General features: G+C 40.0%; 2 protein-coding genes across 3 annotated transcripts in view; one reads left to right on the top strand and one right to left on the bottom strand.

The window, feature by feature from the left end:
- Positions 1-1,478: 1,478 nt before the first annotated feature.
- Positions 1,479-7,751, top strand: nme3 (NME/NM23 nucleoside diphosphate kinase 3). 2 transcript variants are annotated; one of them, XM_088322103.1, is made up of 5 exons: positions 1,479-1,592; positions 5,317-5,447; positions 6,781-6,882; positions 7,222-7,334; positions 7,446-7,751. In XM_088322103.1, exons 1-5 carry the CDS (start codon positions 1,547-1,549, stop codon positions 7,558-7,560), a joined length of 507 nt encoding a protein of 168 aa, XP_088178229.1. In that variant the 5' UTR covers positions 1,479-1,546; the 3' UTR covers positions 7,561-7,751. The 2 variants fall into 2 exon arrangements, with proteins under 2 accessions (XP_088178229.1, XP_088178152.1); XM_088322026.1 differs by lacking the exon at positions 1,479-1,592 and adding an exon at positions 1,826-2,102.
- Positions 7,752-9,471: 1,720 nt separating this feature from the next.
- mapk8ip3 (mitogen-activated protein kinase 8 interacting protein 3) overlaps positions 9,472-21,686 on the bottom strand; it is a 41,679-nt gene continuing 29,464 nt past the window's right edge. The window contains exons 27-35 of the mRNA XM_088322210.1: positions 21,009-21,089; positions 20,835-20,902; positions 19,257-19,405; positions 19,016-19,187; positions 18,811-18,924; positions 16,823-16,861; positions 12,646-12,810; positions 11,734-11,880; positions 9,472-10,302 (exon numbers count right to left, since the gene is read on the bottom strand). Of these exons, the coding sequence (XP_088178336.1) occupies positions 10,178-10,302; positions 11,734-11,880; positions 12,646-12,810; positions 16,823-16,861; positions 18,811-18,924; positions 19,016-19,187; positions 19,257-19,405; positions 20,835-20,902; positions 21,009-21,089 (1,060 nt within the window). The 3' untranslated portion in view covers positions 9,472-10,177. The remainder of the gene's footprint in view (positions 10,303-11,733; positions 11,881-12,645; positions 12,811-16,822; positions 16,862-18,810; positions 18,925-19,015; positions 19,188-19,256; positions 19,406-20,834; positions 20,903-21,008; positions 21,090-21,686) is intronic.

Raw genomic sequence — 21,686 nt, forward strand, 5'->3', positions numbered from 1 at the left:
GTAAGCCCTGTGCGGGGGCTTGCGTTTGGCGATTCCACAACGGTTTGGAGCAACGTCAATCATCCTGCCCTCCCAAACAGACTACGAGACTTGTCATGGATGGTGGCTCATGAAGTTCTCCCAGTCAGAGCTGTAATGCACCACCGAGGAATGTCAGCGACTTCGACGTGCCCTCGACCTGGCTGTGGCGCCCAGGAGTCGGTGAGGCACCTTTTTTGTGAGTGCAGCGCTGCCAAGGTCTTGTGGACAATGGCCGAACAACTAGGAAAGTTCCCGGACTTGCCAGCAGGAGAGGTCCCTGATGCACAGTACGTGCTTTACGGGGTGAGTCGGTCGAGGAGACATCGGAACGACTTTGCCAGGGACTGGCTCACTCTCGCCGCCATCAAGGACGCCATCTGGACCTCCAGAAACCTGCTGGTATGGAGGTGCAGGCAGATCCCCCCCGTGGCTGTGCTCCAAATGGCTGCAGATACCATACAATCTGCGAGCGGCGGGCCTAGGACGCAGCCATAAAGAAGACTCGTCTGTACCCACCCGGAGGGGGGAGCCGGAGCTACGCTGTGGGAGTCCCGGCAGCAACGGCCTGGGTTGTGGAACCCAGAAGGGAGAGGACCCACGCAGAAGGAAAAGGACCCACACAGAGGACTGGAAGAATGCTGCTTGGGAGGGTAGGATGGCAGAGCTATGCCCTTGCACAATAGTATTGCCTTTTACACGCTGGTTAACTACTGTTAAAAGAAAATAACTCTGAAATTGTTTAATTGATGTTGGAAATGTCAGGAAAAAATGTTAAAACGTCATATCGTCACGTCATATTGTCAAATATAAAAAATTGTGAATATGCTTGATGGCTGTGTTTTGCTGCTGTTGGTGTCGGTGGATTTGTTCAGACCGAGAACAATCGACTTTGGCCTGGACGGATCTATTGACACTAACAAAGATGTTATATAATGAAATTGTGAATATGATAGATTTTCGAGAAGGTTTGTTCAAACCTCACTTTATGTTTGCTGTTTAAAACGTAATATTGGAATATAATATCGTGAATGTGCTTAATTGCTGTTGAGATTGTCATGATTGTTTTCTGTTTTTAGTGTCAATAAATTTGTTCAAACCAAAAGTGTGGATAAAAAGGGGATAGAAAAATGTGTTACACAATTTATTCAACACCTTAAAATCGTGTCCAAACGGTATTCATTTCATGTGGGAACAGGATTCAGCGTTCGAAGTTACAAAATGTGTTTTATTGTAATTCATACATATTCCCGCACTGCTGTCAAAAAGTCCCGGAAGATGGCAAATATATAATGTTGAGCTATGACTCTCGTGCCTTGTAAAAACAGTCAAATTTCAATTGTATCACCATTTGATATTTGATATTATTGGTTGTTGTTGTATTAACTATGTGAAATATTGACAACTTAGAACATATAGCTTGCATTTGTTTATGTTGCTGCAAGGATTCTGAGAGGGAAAGTATGACGAGGCGCGTGCGCGAACCCAGTGTATTTCTCTCATCGTAGTCGTTGATCACATAGCCACAATGATATGCCTTTTTCTTTCTCTGTTTTCGCAAATGTTGCAGTCAGGTGGGTGTTGAACTAATTTTTAACCCTCCACGCTTGTCAACGAATACCTGCTTACATCTGGTGAAAGGTTCGCATTTTTACTGGGTTTATAGAGCGTGTTTGGCTTGCCCGGTGAACTTTTTGGGAACCGCGTGGAATTCTGGGACGTGGCAGCCATTTTCTGGCTACCTGTTTCCATGGTGAACGGAAACGCTTCGCAGCAGAGATAGAAATGTATTCCATAGATATGTATTGACCCTTTGGTCGTGACGTCACGTTGCCTCGTCTGGCAGAATGGAAACCATGGCGGACAGCCAAAAACACTTGAGCGCACGGAAGTTGAATGGGCAGTTGAGTTGAAACAAATACAAAAAAACAAGATAGAAGAATATAACTACCACTTTTTACAATGGTGATAAATTCCTGTCCAGTGGGCAAGCTTCTAAGCCCAATTTAGAATTTAATTCCCTTTGATGAAAACAGAAGACTGCGATGTTTATCTGCAGTCAAATGAAGGGAGGCACAATGCTGGCAGGCTGACATCCCCTCAAGTATTCTAGGATTTGAAGCAAACATTTTTTATAAGATACGTCCGATCCGTGTCCGACATATTTTATGTAAAGTTGGTACGAGTCATGTCAAAGACACTCAATGTAATAGGCTAGCTAGTGCTAACAGGCTACATTAGTGTCTTACCGTTGTCATTTCTTACTACGAAAAAGAGTTGCTTTTATTGTGATTACCCAGGGATTCAAAACTAATTATTCGAATATCACATGTATTGAAATGATCTGCATTTATATAGCGCTTTTCAAGTCAATGAAGACTTCCCAAAGTGCTTTACAATGTGCTTCACATTTCCCAATAGCGGCCGTGCAGCCATGTAAGGCGCTAACCTGCTTATTGGAGGCATTAGGGGTTCAGTGTCTTACCCAAGGACACTTCGACACGTAACACGGAGGAGCCGGGATTCCCAAGATGAGCGCTCTACCTCCTGAGCCACCGTATTGAAAACTGTTAAGTGCTCTACCATAAACGGAAGATGAAACGGCATTTAGAGTCAATATTTTCACTATGCTCAAAAGTGATTTCTATACAAGGTGCAATAGCCCTGAGCGTTACTGTTCTATAAAACTTATAAAAACTTGTTTTAGTAACGTCTGCGTGAGGGTGACATTTCACGCCGGGGGTTCATTTGTCGGCAAAACGAAGCAGAGTAACGCGTACCTGCTACGAAGAACTAGTAAGATCCAGACTGGTATAAGCTTTTAGATCATCACCGGTGTTTGGGAATACTCAATTTGCAATATAGTGGTACAGATGGGTGTGGCCTAAAGTCAGGCAGACTAGGCGATTTGTTTAGAAGGGTGAATATGTCAGGAGGAAGATTGTATGACTTGTTAGGTAGCATTGCTAATTCTATTTTCAGTTTCTCTAAATAGTGTTCTTTGTGCTTTCAGACAAGGTGAACCACCTTGACTAGTCATTGCCAACGGTGTTGAATAGTATAGCTGTTTTTGTGTAACGTTTACTGGTCCCCATTCACTGTCTACAACGGGTTACTACCGTCCGTCATGGTGCTTTCCCGCATTTAGGTCACGTGCGTGCTAAGGGTTGATAGAACACACGTCAGCACGCCATAGCAGCTATCTAACAAGCGTATTCACGTGGCGGCCAGATTGGTCGGGTCAATGTCCTTGTTAATGCAATGTATCTACGTTGAAAATAAATCATAACTTAATCCTTTCACAACAGATTTTCTTGCGGGTCACATTTTTGTCAACGTCAATACAGGCTGATATTACAGAAAATGAATTCAAAAATGTAAAATCAAAAAAGGCCGTTTTTAAAAAATTAAAAATTCAAACAATTTATGAACATTGAACAATTATTCAAGTTACCACTGCAATGAAATGTTAACACTTTTTATGACACTTGAAAAAATATTAACAATTAAAAATCAGTGTTAGGAGGAAATAAAGTTTGACTTAAAAAACTTGTGTAGCTTTTTTTTAAACAATGTTTTTATTTTTATTTTGACAGAACGAACCCATTCAGGAATTTAAAGTGTGTCCAGGTTACTATTTCATGGTAATATACCAAAGTAATTTGGCAGGAAGGAGCTAAGCGTGCTGTGAGGCTAATAGAGGGCTCCGAGCTCTGTGCTAAAAATAGTAACACGGCTTCGTGCCGCCATCTTGGAAGTCTGTCGATTACAAGCGGCGATAGCGAGAGGAGCAAATATTTACTCAGTTTGTCTATTTATTTACTCAACTAGCTTCGTTTGTGTACGGATTTTGTCCATCAACACTATGGAAAACTACGTGGAGAGTTTAGACAAGGAAGCACGTGAGCGGTACGCTGCGAAGTTGCATTTTATTGGAAAATTGGATCCCTACCTAATTAAAATCAAGGACTGGAAGTCTGATCCCGATTTGTTGCCGTGTGTGACTTACATCGAACTTGTCAACTATCTTATTTTCCACCCAAGTCTCTTTTGTGAACTGAAGGATTTTCAAAATTACTTGAATGGTGTCGACAGATGTACATGAAGTACACATGTCCCATAACCTTTTTAAAATTTATTTCTACATCATAAATAATTCAATTTACCTGTCAGAAAGTGGTCAGAACAAACACGAACACAGTCAAGCTTTGGCAAATTCGACCGGTTGATAGCTGCCAGCCACATTCGTCTTCGCCGTTCACTTTTCTCCTGAGCTTCAATCCCCTGATCGTAAACACACTTCGGAAGTCTAAAGAAGCCCTTCCCACCCTTTTCCCCTCGGCTACAACAGCCAACAATAACGCACGTATTCGGCATTACAATGTAGAATCTAACTGGTTCGCTGAACAATAAGAATGAAGTGAAAAGCTTTGTTGACTTCCAAAATGCCCGCAAGCAATGCATTGTGGGTAATCTTAGGACCTCGAAGCACTCTATAGGGTGCTGTGGTATAAACAACCCAACAGCAGCGTAAACTTTAATTTCATAAAAATAAAAACACTTACTGTATAATAAATAACTTTGTTCAGGTTCCCATCAATCATATTTACGTTAAGTTGAATGTGAGGGCGACAGCATGCCTTTATCTACTTCGAACACTTTTCCAATTTAGTTTTTCGCTGAGGAAAAGGGACGAACATAACCCCTACCAATCGTCTGATCAACGTCACAAGTGCCCCAGACACATCCTCGAACCAATTGTGATACAAAACACTCTACTTACGAATGTTTCAAGTTTACAAAGCTACTCACAGAATAACACTAATTCGTAAGTAGAGATTATACTGTACAAGCGTGTGGATCACATGTAATACAAAGATAGACGGCCTAAATTGGCAGCCACCGCCTGTCGTCATCTTCGCGTTCTAATTGGCTGAGTACAAGCGCCCAAAACGCATCAGGCTGAAGTGATACTAAAAAAATTGCAGGCCATGAAGTTTTTCGTAGGGAGAAGTGATGAAACTTATCAAGTTGATTCGTCTGATGGCGTCTCGACAAAAATATTCCATTTTGGGTTTGCTTCCTGTCAATCCAGTTAATTAGTGGGGTTCGGGTCGGATTTCAATTTTTAGGCGCCATCTCACCTAAATTTTGCGCCACGTGATCTCATACTTGTCCTTTCACAAACTCCTCTTTTTCACGGTTGTATGTTAAAAATAAGCGATTTACCTCTTTTATCAAACAAGGTCAAACAGAATTCCCATGTTTGATTTGACGATAGCGTTTGTTTTTCCTTAGGCTGGACAGGTGTAAACGAACGCACCTTTGTTGCCATAAAACCTGACGCAGTGGAGCGGAAATTGGTGGGCAAAATAGTCCAGCGGTTTGAGAAGAAAGGCTTCCAACTCGTAGCAATCAAACTTGTGCAGGTATGTGAAGAAGGTCAACTACTTCACACTATGTTACCCATCGGCAAGAAAGACATTGAAAATACAGTAAAACTCGGTTAATCCATTCAAATGGACCGTGCTAGACCCAAGGCAGCAGTGCAGGCCCACACGGCCGCTTGGCGGGCCATCATGCGGGGCAGTAGAGAAGAGGACGAGCTATAGATCAGCTCCTCATTTTATTGGAACAGGGGCATTTGACCAGATCATGCCTCTTTGGGTGTGGTCTTAGATACATGATACTCACAGTATAAGGGGGCAGTGTTTGAAGTTGCTAATCTTGTTAGAAAGACAAAGAAGTGAGAAATTTGCGTAATGTTCTGTACTTGAGTATGCCCCTCCAATCGACATAATTACGTCAGGTGAAAACTTTATATTATCAATACATAGCTTTGGACGTTTTGATTACATTCAAAACTTCATGTTATCAGATTTTATTATTGTCTATGGTGAATTAGTACAACCGTAAACTACAAAAGAGGACACAGTCGTTACATCCATTCCAAAGTGAGTTATTTGAAACAAAAAAGGTGGAAGTTATTTATTTGCTGGCCTTATTTGCTCTACACACTAGTGTATGATCTTTATTTTTTCCTCTAATGTCCGGTCCTCTCGACCCCTCTTCTTCACTGACGCCATGATGTGACACTGAGCGTAGTCTCGTTTGGTGTCATTTTTCAAGCATAGATCACAACTTGAATCAAAGAGAAATGCGTTTGTCTACTGACAAAAGGATGGCATACACTTTCCAGGAAAGTTGCGTCTTCCAGCCTTTTCCAGGAAGAAGACGACAAAGACGGCATGTCGACTAGGAATACGACTCCGGACTAGACATGGCTAGGTATGGATAGAAATGATTAGGATTTTGATCCGAAATAGCCGAAGATCCAGATTTTAATATCCGGAATATGCATGGAATTTCTTTGTGAGAAATACATTAGAAATCATCCGGACTGAACTTTTTATCCGGATTTTGTGAAGATCCGGGTAAACCGGATCCTGATTTACTGAGTTTTACTGTATGATAAAAAAGACCCAAAGGTTCTATCCAAAAGACGTTTTTGTTAGGTTGAGAAGAGAAGGGGCCGAATTGGACCAGGTTAAAAGATGTAAACACAACGATGACTATTTTTGGACTAAATCTGGTCCACGTTGGATGGACTGACCACAACCCAATTTCTATTTTATGACAAAATAATGTCTAATATGGATGGACGAGCATAGCCCAAAATCTAATGTCCAAAAGACAGCAGGTGCTTGATGAGATGTGCTACTTTTTTGTTTTGTTTTTTTCCTTTTCAACACTTTACTCCAGGCCTCAGAGGAACTTCTTATGGACCACTATTGGGATTTGAGGAACAAGCCTTTCTTCAGTGAACTGATTCACTACATGAAGTCTGGGCCAATCGTTGCCATGGTGAGATGCCCATCCTATACTAATGTACAAATCTGTACAGCAGGCTTCACCAACCTTTTTAAGCTGAGAGTTACTATGGGCTACTGATTGGGAACATTTTTGCAGGGCTTAGAACAAGTAAAGGTCTTTAAATCCAAAATGTGTCTCCACTTAGGAAATATGCATTTCTAAAACGATTACTATTACTATGTTGTTACTATGTTATTACCAGGTTGTAATTATTATAAGTTGAGTTAAAATAGCCTCAGTCAACCACGAGAACATCATTCCTCTTAGAAATTCCCAGAAAATCACAATGACCCATGTACACGCCTCATTCGTAGCCATGTGTCGATTCAGGTCTGGCAGGGTCTCGATGTGGTCAAAACCACCCGCAAAATGTTAGGCGAAACCAACCCGGCTGAGTCTCTCCCTGGGACCATTCGTGGGGACTTCTGTGTGGATGTTGGAAGGTATGACAAAAAAAAAAAAAAAGGATGAGGACTGCTTTTGGAAAAGTATTTAGCACAGAATACAGAACCGAGTGAAACATTTAAAGATTGTGGTGATTATTCTGTGGGCAGGAATGTGATCCACGGCAGCGACTCTTTGATAAGTGCTCAAAAAGAAATTTTGCTTTGGTTCAAGCAAAAGGAGCTCCAGCTGTGGAAGAGCAAAAGCACACCGTGGCTCCACTGAGGAGGACCTCTCGCCTTTGTCATCGGTCAATCATTGCAACTTCAAACAAGGGTGAACGTGTTGTATTTTTGTACCACAAACTGAGATTTGAGCGTAAAAGACCCCATGCGTGACTTCTGTTTCTAATAAAGATGCAGAAAACGTCTATTAAGTTACAAGGAGCGAGACCAAATAAAATCCATTTGTGTGTATATCGTGATTTCACTATTGGCCATTTTTCAAATCGACCTTTCCACCTGGAATCGATTTTTGTGACGTCCTAAAAATGCGGGAGAGCAAATGAAGAAAGAAAAGCTTGAATTTCAAGCACTTTCATTTTAAAGCTCACAGATGGGTTGCTTTTTTCAGAGGCAGTTTTTTTGCAAAAATGCTGTATTTTATAACCGGACAGCAAAGTTTTAGCAGGGTTTTGAAAGACGTTTGATTCGAAGGATCTCGATTTTATTTCGATACTTTACACTTGTGCTGCTTTTATACATTGTTTTCTTTTCGAGACTCATCTTACAGTGTTAACTGCAAATCGGATCATTAAAGGACCGCATTTGTGTTTCGTTGGCATATCAGTTCAAGACATTCCATGTCTGTAAACCAGTTGCACAGTGTACATTTTATGTTCTCATTCTCTCAGTTGAAATAAATCTCAGCTTTCTGACACAGATTGATGTGCATTGTATGAACATCATTTGTGGTTTATTGTACCAGAAGTATATGATTCACGTTGCTTGTTTTTTGGGAAACCAAATTAAATCGCAATCATCAACTATATCGAATCGCGATACTTGTAAAATCGCAATTATCGAGAATCCTGACAGCTGAGAATCGTGACCAAAGCATATTGTCCCACCCCTATGAGTTATATTTAAGTAAATGTGTAAAATAGATACGCCAAAAACTACATTGAAAATAATACATTTCACAATTAACTTCTTGTAATATTGAAATGTGTCACAGCATCTACTGTCGTGATTCTATGAATAACCTCTTTGTTATTTCAGTCTTTTATAATGTCTTCACTTTTTTAGTCAGAATTACTCTAGTTCATGATTTATTCATTAATTTGGTTGTAAGTATACAGGTTTTCTATTCTTTCAGCTGTGTTTTTTTGGAGCCAGAATATGGGAAGGTCAAATCAGTTCCCAATAGAACTGGTTTGGACAAAGACTATGCTTTGGGGAATACTCCACCTCAAATCCCTTCTACTTCATGTTTATTGTCCGGCTCCCCTCCCAGTGTAAAAATAATTGTCAGCATTTTTGACCGCGCACTTCTGATCAGTTGTGCTCAGAATATTCTGTAGTAAAAGCTTTAACTAAACTGCTCAGCTCCAGCGCTTGTTTTCAGCACTTGTTTTCAGCACTCGTCTTACAATGTTACACAAAAGCGCAGAGGAATAAAAGTGCTTCCTTCTTTAAGTTTGAAGATTTTGCTCCATGCCTACGGACTTAATTTTGAATTAATTTTTTTTTGCAGTTTTTGCCTGAGTACTAGCGTTTCATTAGTGCAGTGGTTAGCACACTTTTCTAACACACCAGAGGTCCCTGGTTCGAGACTTGGTGGAAACATATGTTGGTCTGGAATGGGATGGGGGTTGTTGTACTTGCCCATGACACACAATGGTAAATGCTGTCCCTATGACCCTACTGGTTAAGGGATCCAACAAAGCAACCAACAAGTTTGACAGAGAACTACTATGTGTGCCAAGTTATTTTCTGTAATTAGCCATTGCTAACAAAATTGTCTATTTAAATGTAAACATATTATTTTTACAAGTCTCCAATTTCCAACCCACTTCAAGTTGATTTTTTTTTTCTCAACAAATGACACCCACTTAGATAGTTTTTCTAAAATGAAAGTTTTCTATGAAGTTTCTGTACGAGTGCGATATCTTTTGTCAGCACACACCAATCTTGCTGAGTATCCACACATGTAAGTTTAATATTTTATAATCCACAGAGATCAATGCATGAATTTCCATATCAAGAATGGGCTTTGTAGACATTTACAGTGACCTGTACACACAAATTCACCTGCTTTATGTCACCTCAAGCACCACAATGCCCTTCAGGTCTTACATTAAACATCATAGAAATTCAGGTTCACCCAAATATATCTTTAAGGTTGAGGTGAACATGCCTTCACCATCTAATTCATCCATTAGTAATCACTAATTGTTAATATGGACGAAATAGAACTTGAAATGTAATCAGTCATTCTTAGCTTCTTTAAATGTTTTTGGTACATATAATCATTTCTGTAGAGGGATTGTTTTTTTTGAGCTGCTTTCAGAAGTTTTTTGGGAAAACAGAAGAAAGATGGAATTGTTGGGGTAGATGCAGGACAATATCTAAGCAGATGCTGGGAGGGAGAATACACGACAGATAGTGAAGGGAAGGAACTTACGGTATGGAGCTGGCTTACAAGGCCCACAACGATATTTCAAATGCCAGGATGGGGACGGTAGTAACATGGCAGAAGTCTTAAGAATGTCCAAGGCGTAAAAGGTAGTTGAGGGAGCACGAGGAACAATGCACAGCTAGTACAGTCAGATTTACATGGGAGAACTTATGCATGACCAGGGAGTCACGTGACGCTCGGAGAAAGAAGGTTAACGAAGAAGTCATTCTGGTATGTAAGACACCTGCCAAACGATGATGTGGCTTCGCTCTGCTTTGCACAATGCAGGCTTGACCTGAGAGGCTCCCTCGCCTTCTCCTTCTTCTGTTTCTTCATCCTCACCGTCACCTGAGCACATGACACCGAAAACAGCAGCTTACTAATGGGAAAAATTCACTTGTATTCAAATCATATTGCTACAATTTGAAGGATTATTGTGGAGAAAAACTCGTTAAAACTTGTAAGGAGAACATCTGCAAGTCAGTATATAACTTTTCATGGAATCATTGTGTAACCGATGAAGGTCAAGATACCCTAGATATTGTGATGTGCGCAGATTGGTGTTTCCTTTTGAGGAAACTGTTATACAGCCAGATCTTGTATACATTAGCCTCCCACCAATAAACTCAGCTCTTCCCTGGCCAGATTCGTCAAGACCACAGTGTCTCTTTCACCAGCATTTAATATGAACTATTTTCCAATATTTGGCGTTGTCGGCAGGATTTGAAAGCACAAAATCTCAGATTCCACCCTGCTGCTTAGCCGAAGGGTCTGATTTTTTTTTTTTTACATTTTTGGCTTCGAAGGTGGAAGTGTAAAAGTGCGCTCTAAAAAAAAAAACTGCTCGTGGTGGAGAAGCAATCTGCCCAGGAAACAGCCACTTACAGAGAGCTGTGGTTTTATTAAATTGACTCGAGTCTACTTAAGGGTGCAGTCTGGAATTTCACAATTTTCTGTTTGTAACGCCATCTTCTGGCTTAAATCTTCATTGCAGACACTGTCAAGCTGCTTGCGTAGGCGTAAAATTATGTGCATTTCTAAGATGAGCTCGAATAAACTTATTTTTGTCATATTTTTGAGGGGTTTGGGTTGGCATTTAGACTGTATAAACAGTCCTTTTTTATGTTCACCATTTTCATGCTACACTAACAGAAAGCATGACATCACTCCCAGGGCCCCTTCTAGACTTTCCTGCTTCCTATAATTTTGCAAGTCCTGAACAGCTCTGACAAAAGTTAGATAAAAGCAGATGAAGGCTATTTTAACTCAGGGCATTTTTAATACATACTTAATGGAGAAACTGTTATAGTTTCAACATGTTAAGGGAACCTCAAACAATAGAATGTCCTTAAAATAAAATTTTGGGGAATATAAATAATAATATTTATTGTGTGGTAATCTGACTTCAACGTGTATTTGTTTCATGTTCTGATGCTCTTTTATGATTTAAATATAAATATCATCCTGTACTTTTGCAAGTCTTGGAACAGATTAGTGCATTTACATTCAAAATGCATCTCTACTTACAAACTTTTCAGGTTACGAAGCTACTCCCAGCTCAAGTTAAATTCATAAGTAGAGTTACGACTGTAGATACCATTTAAGTGCCATGATATTCATACAGCGTAAGATAGCATCGACATTATATTAACATGGTTTTATAATGTTTTGATAATATTACTTAACCTTAAGGAAGTCGACCTTCTCCAAAGCCCCTTACCCTCACCCCCAGTCACCACCATTTTCAATCCTTTTATTAATTGCTTCAAGACTGCTCACCTATACGGAAGTCAATGTAACCCTCTCCACCGCTCAGGACCAAGACATTTTGCACAGTCTGAGCCTCGGTCTCAGGGGCCGCTGTGGAGCCCGGCCCCTCTGTGGGGCTGTCCAGCACGCTGCCATTCAGTGTGGCGAGAACATTACCTTCAACAAACAATGGAAATTAGGTAAGAGGACAACATTCATGACAAATTCAACATTTGCAATGTCAATTTTTTTTCCCTGATAGCAAAAAAAAGTTAAAATAGTGGCCCTTCTACAATTAAGATGAATTCCTTTCCAGATCAAGCTCATCTTTAGATTTTCTTGTATTCCAAGCAAATCTTTCCCATGAGAAATAACTGAAAAGCAATTAATTCATTCCCAGCCTCCAAAAAACATCTAGGTTAGTGCTAAATAGCTATAAAATGCATCTTACTGAACACTTAAAACACATTCAAATAGCATTTGAACACACAAATACAGTAATAAGATAAATAAAATGTTATTAATATAATAAAATGCGAGTTTATTATGAGCATTTACAGTGCAGGAAATCAGTGGTTACAAATTGAGGTGCATGCGTGGTGGCGGAGGGGTAAGGGAGCACGAGTGAGCTCGCAGGATCGGGGTGATGCTGGCAGTGAGCGATCTCAACCACTCGGCCGTGGTAGCATCCGGAAATTCTCATAACTTGTTTTTCCTCTCCTTCCTTTTCAGGAAAGATTTTTACTCAAAAGACATCCCGCATATCACATTTTTATAGTAATTAGAGTAGCTCGTATTCTGAGGGGCTATTGTAAGGTGGGTCTATTTATGCTTCATATACAGTGTATGTGAATTTATGCAGAAATTAAGACAACCACGTCATGATTTTAGTGTAGTGTAAAAGTGAACCCCTTTTTATGACCCAGAAGCGAGAAAGCTCACCAGGGACTGTGACGAAGAATTTTACAGCATCGCGGTGTCCATGGAAACAGAGCTGCGCCTGTGCCATGGAGCAGTAAGGGATGAAGCTTCCGTTACTTTTCTCGGAGCCGTCGTCGCCGTACACGTGGATCACTCCCCCCGATGACGTCGGAGAGACCTTGTTGGCTGGAAGAGCCACACAGCAAACGTGTGTGAGAATGAGAAAGTTGACATTTGTTGGTAACCCAGACACGTTTGTACTGAAAGGCTGAAATAACAGCTAGAAAGCAAATAACAGTAATTGCAAATGAGAGTTGACGTACGTCTTCTGCATGCAAGAGCAGCAAGCCATACCGACATGAAAAACATGCAGGGCAACTAGCAACCAAGGAAGTGTCATGGAGTTCTGTCAGAATTCAAATCAGCTTAATGAGAATTGAAACTTAAGCACCACTGGACAAAAATGCTAACAGTCAATGCTGTGTTACAGCCACTAGGTTGACACTGTTGGCTGTAACACAGCATAGACTTTTTGCTACTTTGAATTAGCATGTTAACGCTGATTACGCTCCAAACATAAATGACAGGAAGCCTCTTAATGAACAAATATGTTTCATTTGGGCAAACTTTAAAACGGGGAGGGTTTTGCTACTCATTGAAAGTTGGGGATTTAGATATTTGAGGATAGACCTCAAATGCACCACAACTTTCACAGTCAGAAGCATTGCTATCACCAGTGACGTGCAGTCAGGAGGCAGGTGAGGCGCTGCCTTACTTGTAATCATGGAAATATACATTTACAAATATATTAAATAATTATATTTATTCAGTGGATATACATTTCTTTCTTAATTATCTTCTCAATTTTTGGATGTTTCTTTTCAAAATCGCTGAATTTTCACATTGTGAATATTGTTTGGTTTGCTGAAAACCAGAGCCTATCGGATTCATTGTGAAAGATAGATGATAGATAGATAGATAGATAGATATATACTTTATTCATCCCCGTAGGGAAATTCACACTTCCAGCAGTCTACCCCGTTGTTTATTAACAGATTAACATGATGCCCGAGGGTGCTTGTAGCGGAGTGGATGACGTCACGCCAGTCCAAAAGTTCGACATTCCTGCGGCAGATGGAAATCTTTTCTTTGTGAAAATCCAGGGATACACCACCTCGTGTTAGCAAGTCCGCCTCCTCTCCGATTCCCCCCGGCTTTCATGTCTCTGTTTAGCGACGTTGAAGCCGGATTTCTCCAGGTGGCTACACGTTAGCGTCCGGAATGCTAAACGTGAGCCACGTTTCCGCAAAACACAGCAACTGCGCTCCCTGTGCGCATCGATGTTTTCAAAAAGCACTCGATGATCCTATTTGGTCGTGAGTTCGCATTTACCATGATTACGGATGGTACCGAAGACTTATAACGCCGCTAGCCGCTTCGCTAGCTTCGCTAGCTTCGGCTTTTCTTCCACCATGGGCCCCTTCATCACGCCGGCACGAGAATTCCTCAGGGCAAGGAGTTGAAATACACGCATTTCTTGTGCGTTAAAACCCATGTCCATAGGATAGAAGTAATCCATAGTGTAGTTGTCAAAACGGGAAGAAAAAACACCGAAGATAGGAGCAGACAATAAAACAGTTGGGCAGCTGCTGGAAAAGGCAGCCGCTCGTGGCAGCGCCGCTTTGATAAGACGTAATAGATAGTGTTCCTCATTTTAAGGAAATGATTTCTTCTGTGAACTTTGATTAGTTTACCTATTTTGTCCTATAAGATGCATTTTCGCCTTTTTTTAAGAAAATAAATTGAACTAGAGGAATTATCTGCAATATCATACCATTTTCCTTGGTTTTATGTAAAGGGCGTAACGTCATCAGCAAAAACTTTGTTTCTTCAACAGAAATATGAAAGCCACGAGTGTTGTAATGCATCATGTATGATGTGAAACTCAACATTTCGAAATGAAAGAATTATTCCCCACTGGTTTAGGATTTGGTATCATCTCTTTAAAGTGGGAAGGCGCTTTACATCGCATTGGTGAGAAAAAAACTGCACAGGGGCCAGAGGAACAAATAGGCGATTGATGTATTTAGTTTTATTTATATGCCGATAGAGAGTCTTAAATCCGATGCCTTGACAATACATGAGGAAAATAGAGGACACAAGTCAATCCATTTTTTCACGTTTGTATTTACCAGCACAAGTTGTCTTTTATCGTCTATTTGTTTGTAAAGGGACCATTTCATTCAATTGGTTTTGAAACACACAAAATATACAATTATACAAATAATAATTTACAAAACTTTAATTAAGAGTAATAGCAAAGTAATATTTCCATTTTTTAACCACTAAATTTGATCATTTGCTTTGAAAAACTCAATTCAACAGGCAGTGTCTGAAACTCATGACAAATAGTTACCGGACACCAGGGTAGACAACTCTGAAAAGTTGCCTGCCAAATATTTCACAGCTTGAAACACAATAAGAGGACTAATCACAAAAAAAACCTATTGTTTCAAAGTCTTAAGGATTGATAATCAGAATATATAACAGAACAAAACTTTAAAATTAAGTTTATTATAAATCTACTTTGAACATGCATTGCATGTATATGACATCTGTTTTCCACCTGCCATCAGTATGTACCTGTTTTTACTAATCTTCATTCATGCAATGTTTGCTACAAGCCACGTGAATCCCTCTTTCCACGATGCTTTTAATGTACGTTTACGTTTTGTAGCGTCATACATTTTGTTAGCTTCTTTTGAATCTTTCTTCTGGGGCTGAAGTTTTGGCTTATCCATTGTTCTTGTGTTCTCTGTGCGTCTACTTTGGAAAATGTTATGCAAATGCACGACCTTATAATGCTCGGTAAAGTCTGGAAGCAGGAAGTTATTCGATGAAGGCTTCTGATTGGCTGCCAGGTATGCAAATTTACAAACGAACAGAAATTCTGAAATTTCCAAACCGAACGAATATTTCGAAATCGGAATAAAGCAGACGTTTGATTTGAAAATTTTTTTTTTTGTTTTTTTTTCTTGAAAAAGTTGTCGGAAAGCCGGGCGGAGATGTTTTGTAAGTTGTCTGCCCGACGTAAAAGATGTACACTCCGGGCGCCCGGGCAGACGTTATTTCAGACACTGCAATAGGGCTTCTTCGGACGTGTTTTATTAGATGAAATTAAATATGATAAATAGAAAGCAAATACAGAAAAACGTAACTGGCTATTTAAGTATTGGCCATGAACGCAATGAGAGAAAATAGGTGTTATTGGGGTACACAGGGACAAAGGCTAGAAAATCCAGGTAAGTGCACTTGTATTGCCCTAAACAGTCTTCTATTTTAAATCAAATAACATCTAAATGGGTGTTGGCACAAATGTCTTTGTTTGATAAATAGCAGTCAGCAGATACAGCTACTGTGGGTGGGGGTTGTGCTTGGTTTTGGCGTCATCCAGTGGACATGTCTAAAACTACAGGTCATCGTTTGACTGAAGCAGTTCATGGGCTGGATTAAATTAGTTGGTGGGCCTCATATGGCCCGCGGACCATAGTTTGGTGACCCTTGCTATTTCCGTTTCGACTAGCTGTATCAGATTGGGCTTTTTCCCACCTGTCTCATGTGAGAGAGCAAATCCTACCGTAAAAACAGCCTGGAGAGGGATGGGTGCCACCAGGTTGTACTTGTCCAAGACACACCGCAGGAAACCGTGCCCCAACAGCTTCAAACAATTGAGTTACTATAGTGATTAGCAAGCTAACAGCAAGTTAAGACAACCAGTACCTCTATTTTTCTCCTGTTGCATGGACCTTTTACCTCATGGAGGATTACCTATCTATTTATGCATTTATTCAAAAGGAGCAGGGTAAATACTTAGTTAATAAGTTGAGGTAAGGAGATGAAGTTTTTTTTCCCTATGCCACAGTTTGTATATTGCTTTCTAGTCATGACAATCAAATAACGAATAGTATGTAGGTCAATTTATTTGTAAATCTGACTGTGCCTCACCGGAAACAGGTGTCGTTACACGTCACTGGCTTACACAAGTTCAAATTTATTCTAAAAAAGGTCATATTAGTGTCATTTTTGTTTTCATTCGTCCCTAACTTTGAGGCTATTTCTTTCACTTGTTAAAGGGGACACAAAGGCAGGTACTTGTAAAAGAGGACCAGTAGCGGGAGGAAGGGGCACTCCCACTTACCCCTCAAACCCAGGAGTTGTCCCCGGTGAAGGACCACCGCTACAAGAGGAGGAAGAAGAAGAGGATATGGAAAAAGAGGAGGCGAAGGAAGGACAGGAGAAAGTAGTGTAACAGTGAGAGAAATACGAACCAGAGAAAGCGGGGATAACACTGACAGGCCTTTAATATAGGCTAAAAGGAGGATGTGGAAGAACACAGATAGGATCTTTTTATTCTAAATGGAAATAATAAAGCCAGCCAAAAGGCTATATTTCTTTTGGAGAGCATAAGTAGGGTACAAACATTTACCATAAAATAATTATAACATTGATTTGGCAGCTGTTTTGTTGATTATTTGTTTTTTTAGGTTGGTAAATTTGACCAAATCTTTGGCCACCAGTTAATATTATGAGACACCAAGTACCAATACCATGAATTGATTAAAAACATGATGCTGAAACAAATCTACAAATATTTTATAATTAAACCAGATTCAATTATTGTTTTTACCCATAAAACAACCAAAGGAGAGTGGTCAATATTGGTATCTGTCACGCTAGTGAGAGTACCGATACTTGAAAACATAGAGGTGACAGCCATTGAAAATCATTTTTTAGAACGTACAAAAGGAATTGATTTTTTTTCGCAGTAGCAATTAAGAGCACCATTCTTAAAGAGACAGTCTATTATTTTAGATCTCCTAGTGGAAAATAAAAGTTATTCATTGGAAAAAAACAATATAAATTTGATTTAATAAAGGGACACTGTGTAATTCTTGACCATTAGATGTCACTGTATTGTGTAGTGCAATCAAAAAGTAGTGCTACAAAGCCCATGGAAGAATATTAACTATAGAAACCTTTTTTTTTTTTGCTCAGACTTTCACAATTGTTTTTTTTGTTTGTTTTCGAGGCTACTTGTAGCAGAAAGATGGCAGACAATCATGTCAGCTCCTCTTTGTAAAGCTCATGTTATGTAAAGTAAATACACATTTTTGGGACACTTATAAGCTAGTCCATATATCTTTTCTTATTATTTAGTTGAATATTGATTTTTTTAAATTTAATGAATTAATTTTTTGTTTCACTAGAAGGAGATAAATAATACACTATGTTTCATCTCAGGAAAAACCGAGAAAAAATAAGGTGTATATCTCTATTAAGTAATGTCTATGTTTTTGCTCTAACCTCAAGTAAATGCCCGTTATCAACACGTTATATAGGGTATTTTTTTATTCTATATCTTTTATTTTATTATTTTATTTTTTAACAAGACTACTGCTGGAAGTGTGAATTTCCCTAGGGGGATGAATAAACTATCTATATATCTATCTATCTATCTATCTATATTCAATTTGATAAGGTAAGTGTTTAAAAAGTTAGAAGCTTTAACTAAAACTAAAGCAAATCTAACTTAATCTATTTACGGATGTGAAAGTTAAAGCTTTAAAGAGGCTTTAAAATAGCTTTAACTTGAGGTATTTAATTGAGATAAACTTGAGTTTAAACCTCAGCATTCACAGGACTACATTCATTCGTATCTCATTAGTGCTTTCACTGTTTAAGCGCTAATGTTGACTAAATCTAATCCAATCTTATAATCCATTTGTGTATGGTAAACTAGTGAAAAATCCTGAAAAATAGTCTTGCAAAAGTTAAAACTTAGTAAAACTCTCATTATTTCAGTACATTAATCTTAATGGCTTTTTGTCCCCAAATGTAATACATCTGCCTATTTCAGTAAGTACAATTTGATACACAAACGACTCTGCAGTGATTGAGAATTGTCTGAAGGTAAATCTCAACAGTGTTAAATAGGGGAATCTAAAGCTTTCCTCAACCTGTTTATATTTGTGAGCTAAATGATGGCACCGGAATGTAAAAACGCTAAACTCACAACACACACAAAACAAAACAAAGATTGTGAGGCTGCTAAGATGTGAACAATTGCTGTGATGTGACATATTCATCCCCAATTCATTTGTTCATTTGTAAATGAAGGACACTCACTTTCTGTTAGTGGGATAGAGATGATGACGCCATTTCCGGTCCCCACCCACAGGCGATTTCCGCCAATCAGGAGAGCGGTGATGCGAACGAACGAAAAGCCCAGCTTGCCGGTGCCTGCCAATCGCAAGGTGGCAGAACGTGACTATAAGGTTGAAATGCAACCCTAACTCGTATAGCGTATTCAATCTTTGCGTCATCCTCTGACCGAGCATCTTGCTGACGTAGGGCTCGATGTCCACGTCCTGCAAGTGTTGATGCGTGTGAGCGTGGTAGAGCCGCAGCGTCGAGTCAAGCCGGATGGAAACCCACACGCCGTCGCCGATCCAAGCCAACTGCCGCACTTGGCTCTCCCTACGAGGGTGGGCGTCGAACGACTTCTGTCGGACAAGCGAGCGGGTACGTTTAGCGACGGATAACCTGGCGGGAAAGCGCCGAAAGCGACTCGCCTCTATCTGCATGTTTCTGGGCTGGATGACGTGGATCTTGTTCTTGTAGCCGCACCACACTTTATCGTGCACGACAGCCATGCAGCGGATGGAGTGGTGAGGTCGGCCCAGGTCCATCAGGTGGTAGTTGGACAAATCCCATTGGCCGTCTGCATGAAGATGATAAACTCGCTTATGACCAGTATTGGGGGTGAAGAGTTACAAAAGAACGCGTTCCTGAAACACAATTACTTTTCTCAATACTGAGTACTGTTACGCATATGGATAAAGTGTTGTAAGTCAATTACAACTATAAAATAAAATATTGAAATCACGTAGTTCATACGCACATATTTGTTTCTGGGTCACCAGCAGCGAATGGTAGGCAGCGAGTAGGTAGGAGGTGTTTCTTATACAGGAACAACAAAATCAATGGGGCAAACGTGAACAGAGAATTTACAGTAAAAGAGTGATTCATTTTTATTTCTTGAATTATTTTTGCAATACACCACGCCTGAAGAGATAAAGGAAAATGTGGGAGGATACCAGAGTGCCCGGAGGAAACTCACACAAGCACGGGGAGAATATGCAAACTCTGCACAGAAAGGCTCAGAACTGTGCCGCCGACATGTTAACCACTCAGCTGCCGTGCCGCGCATTTGTATGCCATACACTTATTACACGGAATGCACTTTTCCAGTTTTTCCTTTTTTTCATACATAATACACTTATTCAATCTGCTATTTTCTATTTCATTTTCATTTCAAACTTTAAGATGACATTTATTTATTTGGTGTTGAATTTATCAAATAAATACCCCCCAAAAGTGCGGTTTATACTTCAGGTGCGACTTATATATGTTTTTCCTTCTTAGTGATTCATTTTTAGCTAGTGCGACTTATACTCAGGAGCGACTTATAGTAAGTAACTAGTAACTATACCTAATTACTTTTATCAGTAATGCGCCCAACACTGCTTGTGACACACCCTAAAAACACTAAATGACCCAATTTTTTCCACTTCTTCGATCCATTGACTCCATCTTTTCCACATTGCTCTGTAATAAACTACCTAATTTCATCTCATCTCATCCCATCAGCCGTACCGCTGATCCACATTAGGGTCGCGGGGGGCTGGAGCCCATCCCAGCCATCTCCGGGCAGTGGGCAGGGGACACCCTGAACTGGTTGCCAGCCAATCGCAGGGCACACAGGGACAGACAACTCGCTCATTCAGACCTAGTGACAATTTGGACCGGCCAATTCACCTGAAATGCATGTTTTTGGAACGTGGGAAGAAACCGGAGTGCCCGGAGGAAACCCACGCAAGCACGGGGGGAACATACAAACTCCGCACAGGAAGTCTGGAGCTGGATTTGAACCCACGACAGGTTCCCATGACATGAACTGCGCCGCCGTGCTGCCCACTACCTAATTTGTGTTGTGTTTATTTGGTTATTTTGGAATTTTGTTGCTCCTAAATGTCATTGCATTATTTTTAGAATACGTCTAGTGGTGAATGAAATGCCCAATATTGACATTGCTTTGCTTTGGGTAAATTGCAAGTAAAAGAAGATATGAAACACAATTAAGTAGTCACCTTCTGCTCTGTGAAATATGGCTAGGGTTCCGTCAGCGAGGGCCACCAGGACACGACCCTTCACATGCCTGCGATGGAAAAACAGAAAAGCTTTGGAGAGACCCAAAGTTACAAGACAACAACAAAAATGAGATGTCCTTAAAGGAGCAAAGAATAACTTAATGCCGGTCTTACACCAGACTGAGCACCGAGTCTTTGAGTTTGATGGAGTGGAGACAATTCTTCCAGTTGCCAACCGCTGAATGGACGTAAAGCCTTGGGGTGACAGACATGAATCATAGAGACAGACATCTTGGGACACCCTTATTTTATAGAGCAGAGATCACAAAGCAGGTGGAAGGTCTTAAAATCTGAGAATTTAACCAAGTACATTCCAGTTTTTATTCAACTCGGTGTCCTTTGTTTAAATTGTTGTCACGACATTACACCTGAATTTTTTAGTCCAGGCAGTGGTTTGGGAGATACGTCATGCCAAATATTCTAATTTTCTGTGAAAAGGGTGCAGGTTTCATCTTTCAAACCTGTAGTCTCAGCAACCTTTGGGTCAATGTTTACAAAAAGGGTATCATTGTACAGGGAATTCAACAGGGTAAGCTAATCCTCAAAAAATATACGTAAAGAATTTACTTATAGTAACAATATGGACTAAGAGCCTTTCAGTGAGCATTAATCAAATGCTCAGGTTATGGTACTTCCTCTGTTATTACCAAGCACATTTCAGAAAATATGCATGATAAATAGATGTCGACTTTTCCTATGTATTTTATATTTTTGATCATTTCAAATTGTGTACGGCGCATGCATTTGTTTGTAAAGGTTTTTTGTTGTTGTTAAAAAACAAACAAAAAACAA

This window comes from Urocampus carinirostris, chromosome 1 (genome assembly GCF_059441175.1).
Source record: "Urocampus carinirostris isolate Australia breed hairy pipefish chromosome 1, RoL_Ucar_1.0, whole genome shotgun sequence".
Lineage (NCBI taxonomy): Eukaryota > Metazoa > Chordata > Actinopteri > Syngnathiformes > Syngnathidae > Urocampus > Urocampus carinirostris.

Excerpts from the sequence above, each read along its gene's own strand:
- nme3 (XM_088322026.1), top strand. The coding sequence starts at position 2,045 with ATGAAAACAGAAGACTGCGATGTTTATCTGCAGTCAAATGAAGGGAGG. Across the intron at positions 5,448-6,780 it reads TAGCAATCAAACTTGTGCAG|GCCTCAGAGGAACTTCTTAT; the intron begins GTATGTGAAGAA and ends ACTTTACTCCAG. Across the intron at positions 6,883-7,221 it reads CTGGGCCAATCGTTGCCATG|GTCTGGCAGGGTCTCGATGT; the intron begins GTGAGATGCCCA and ends GTGTCGATTCAG.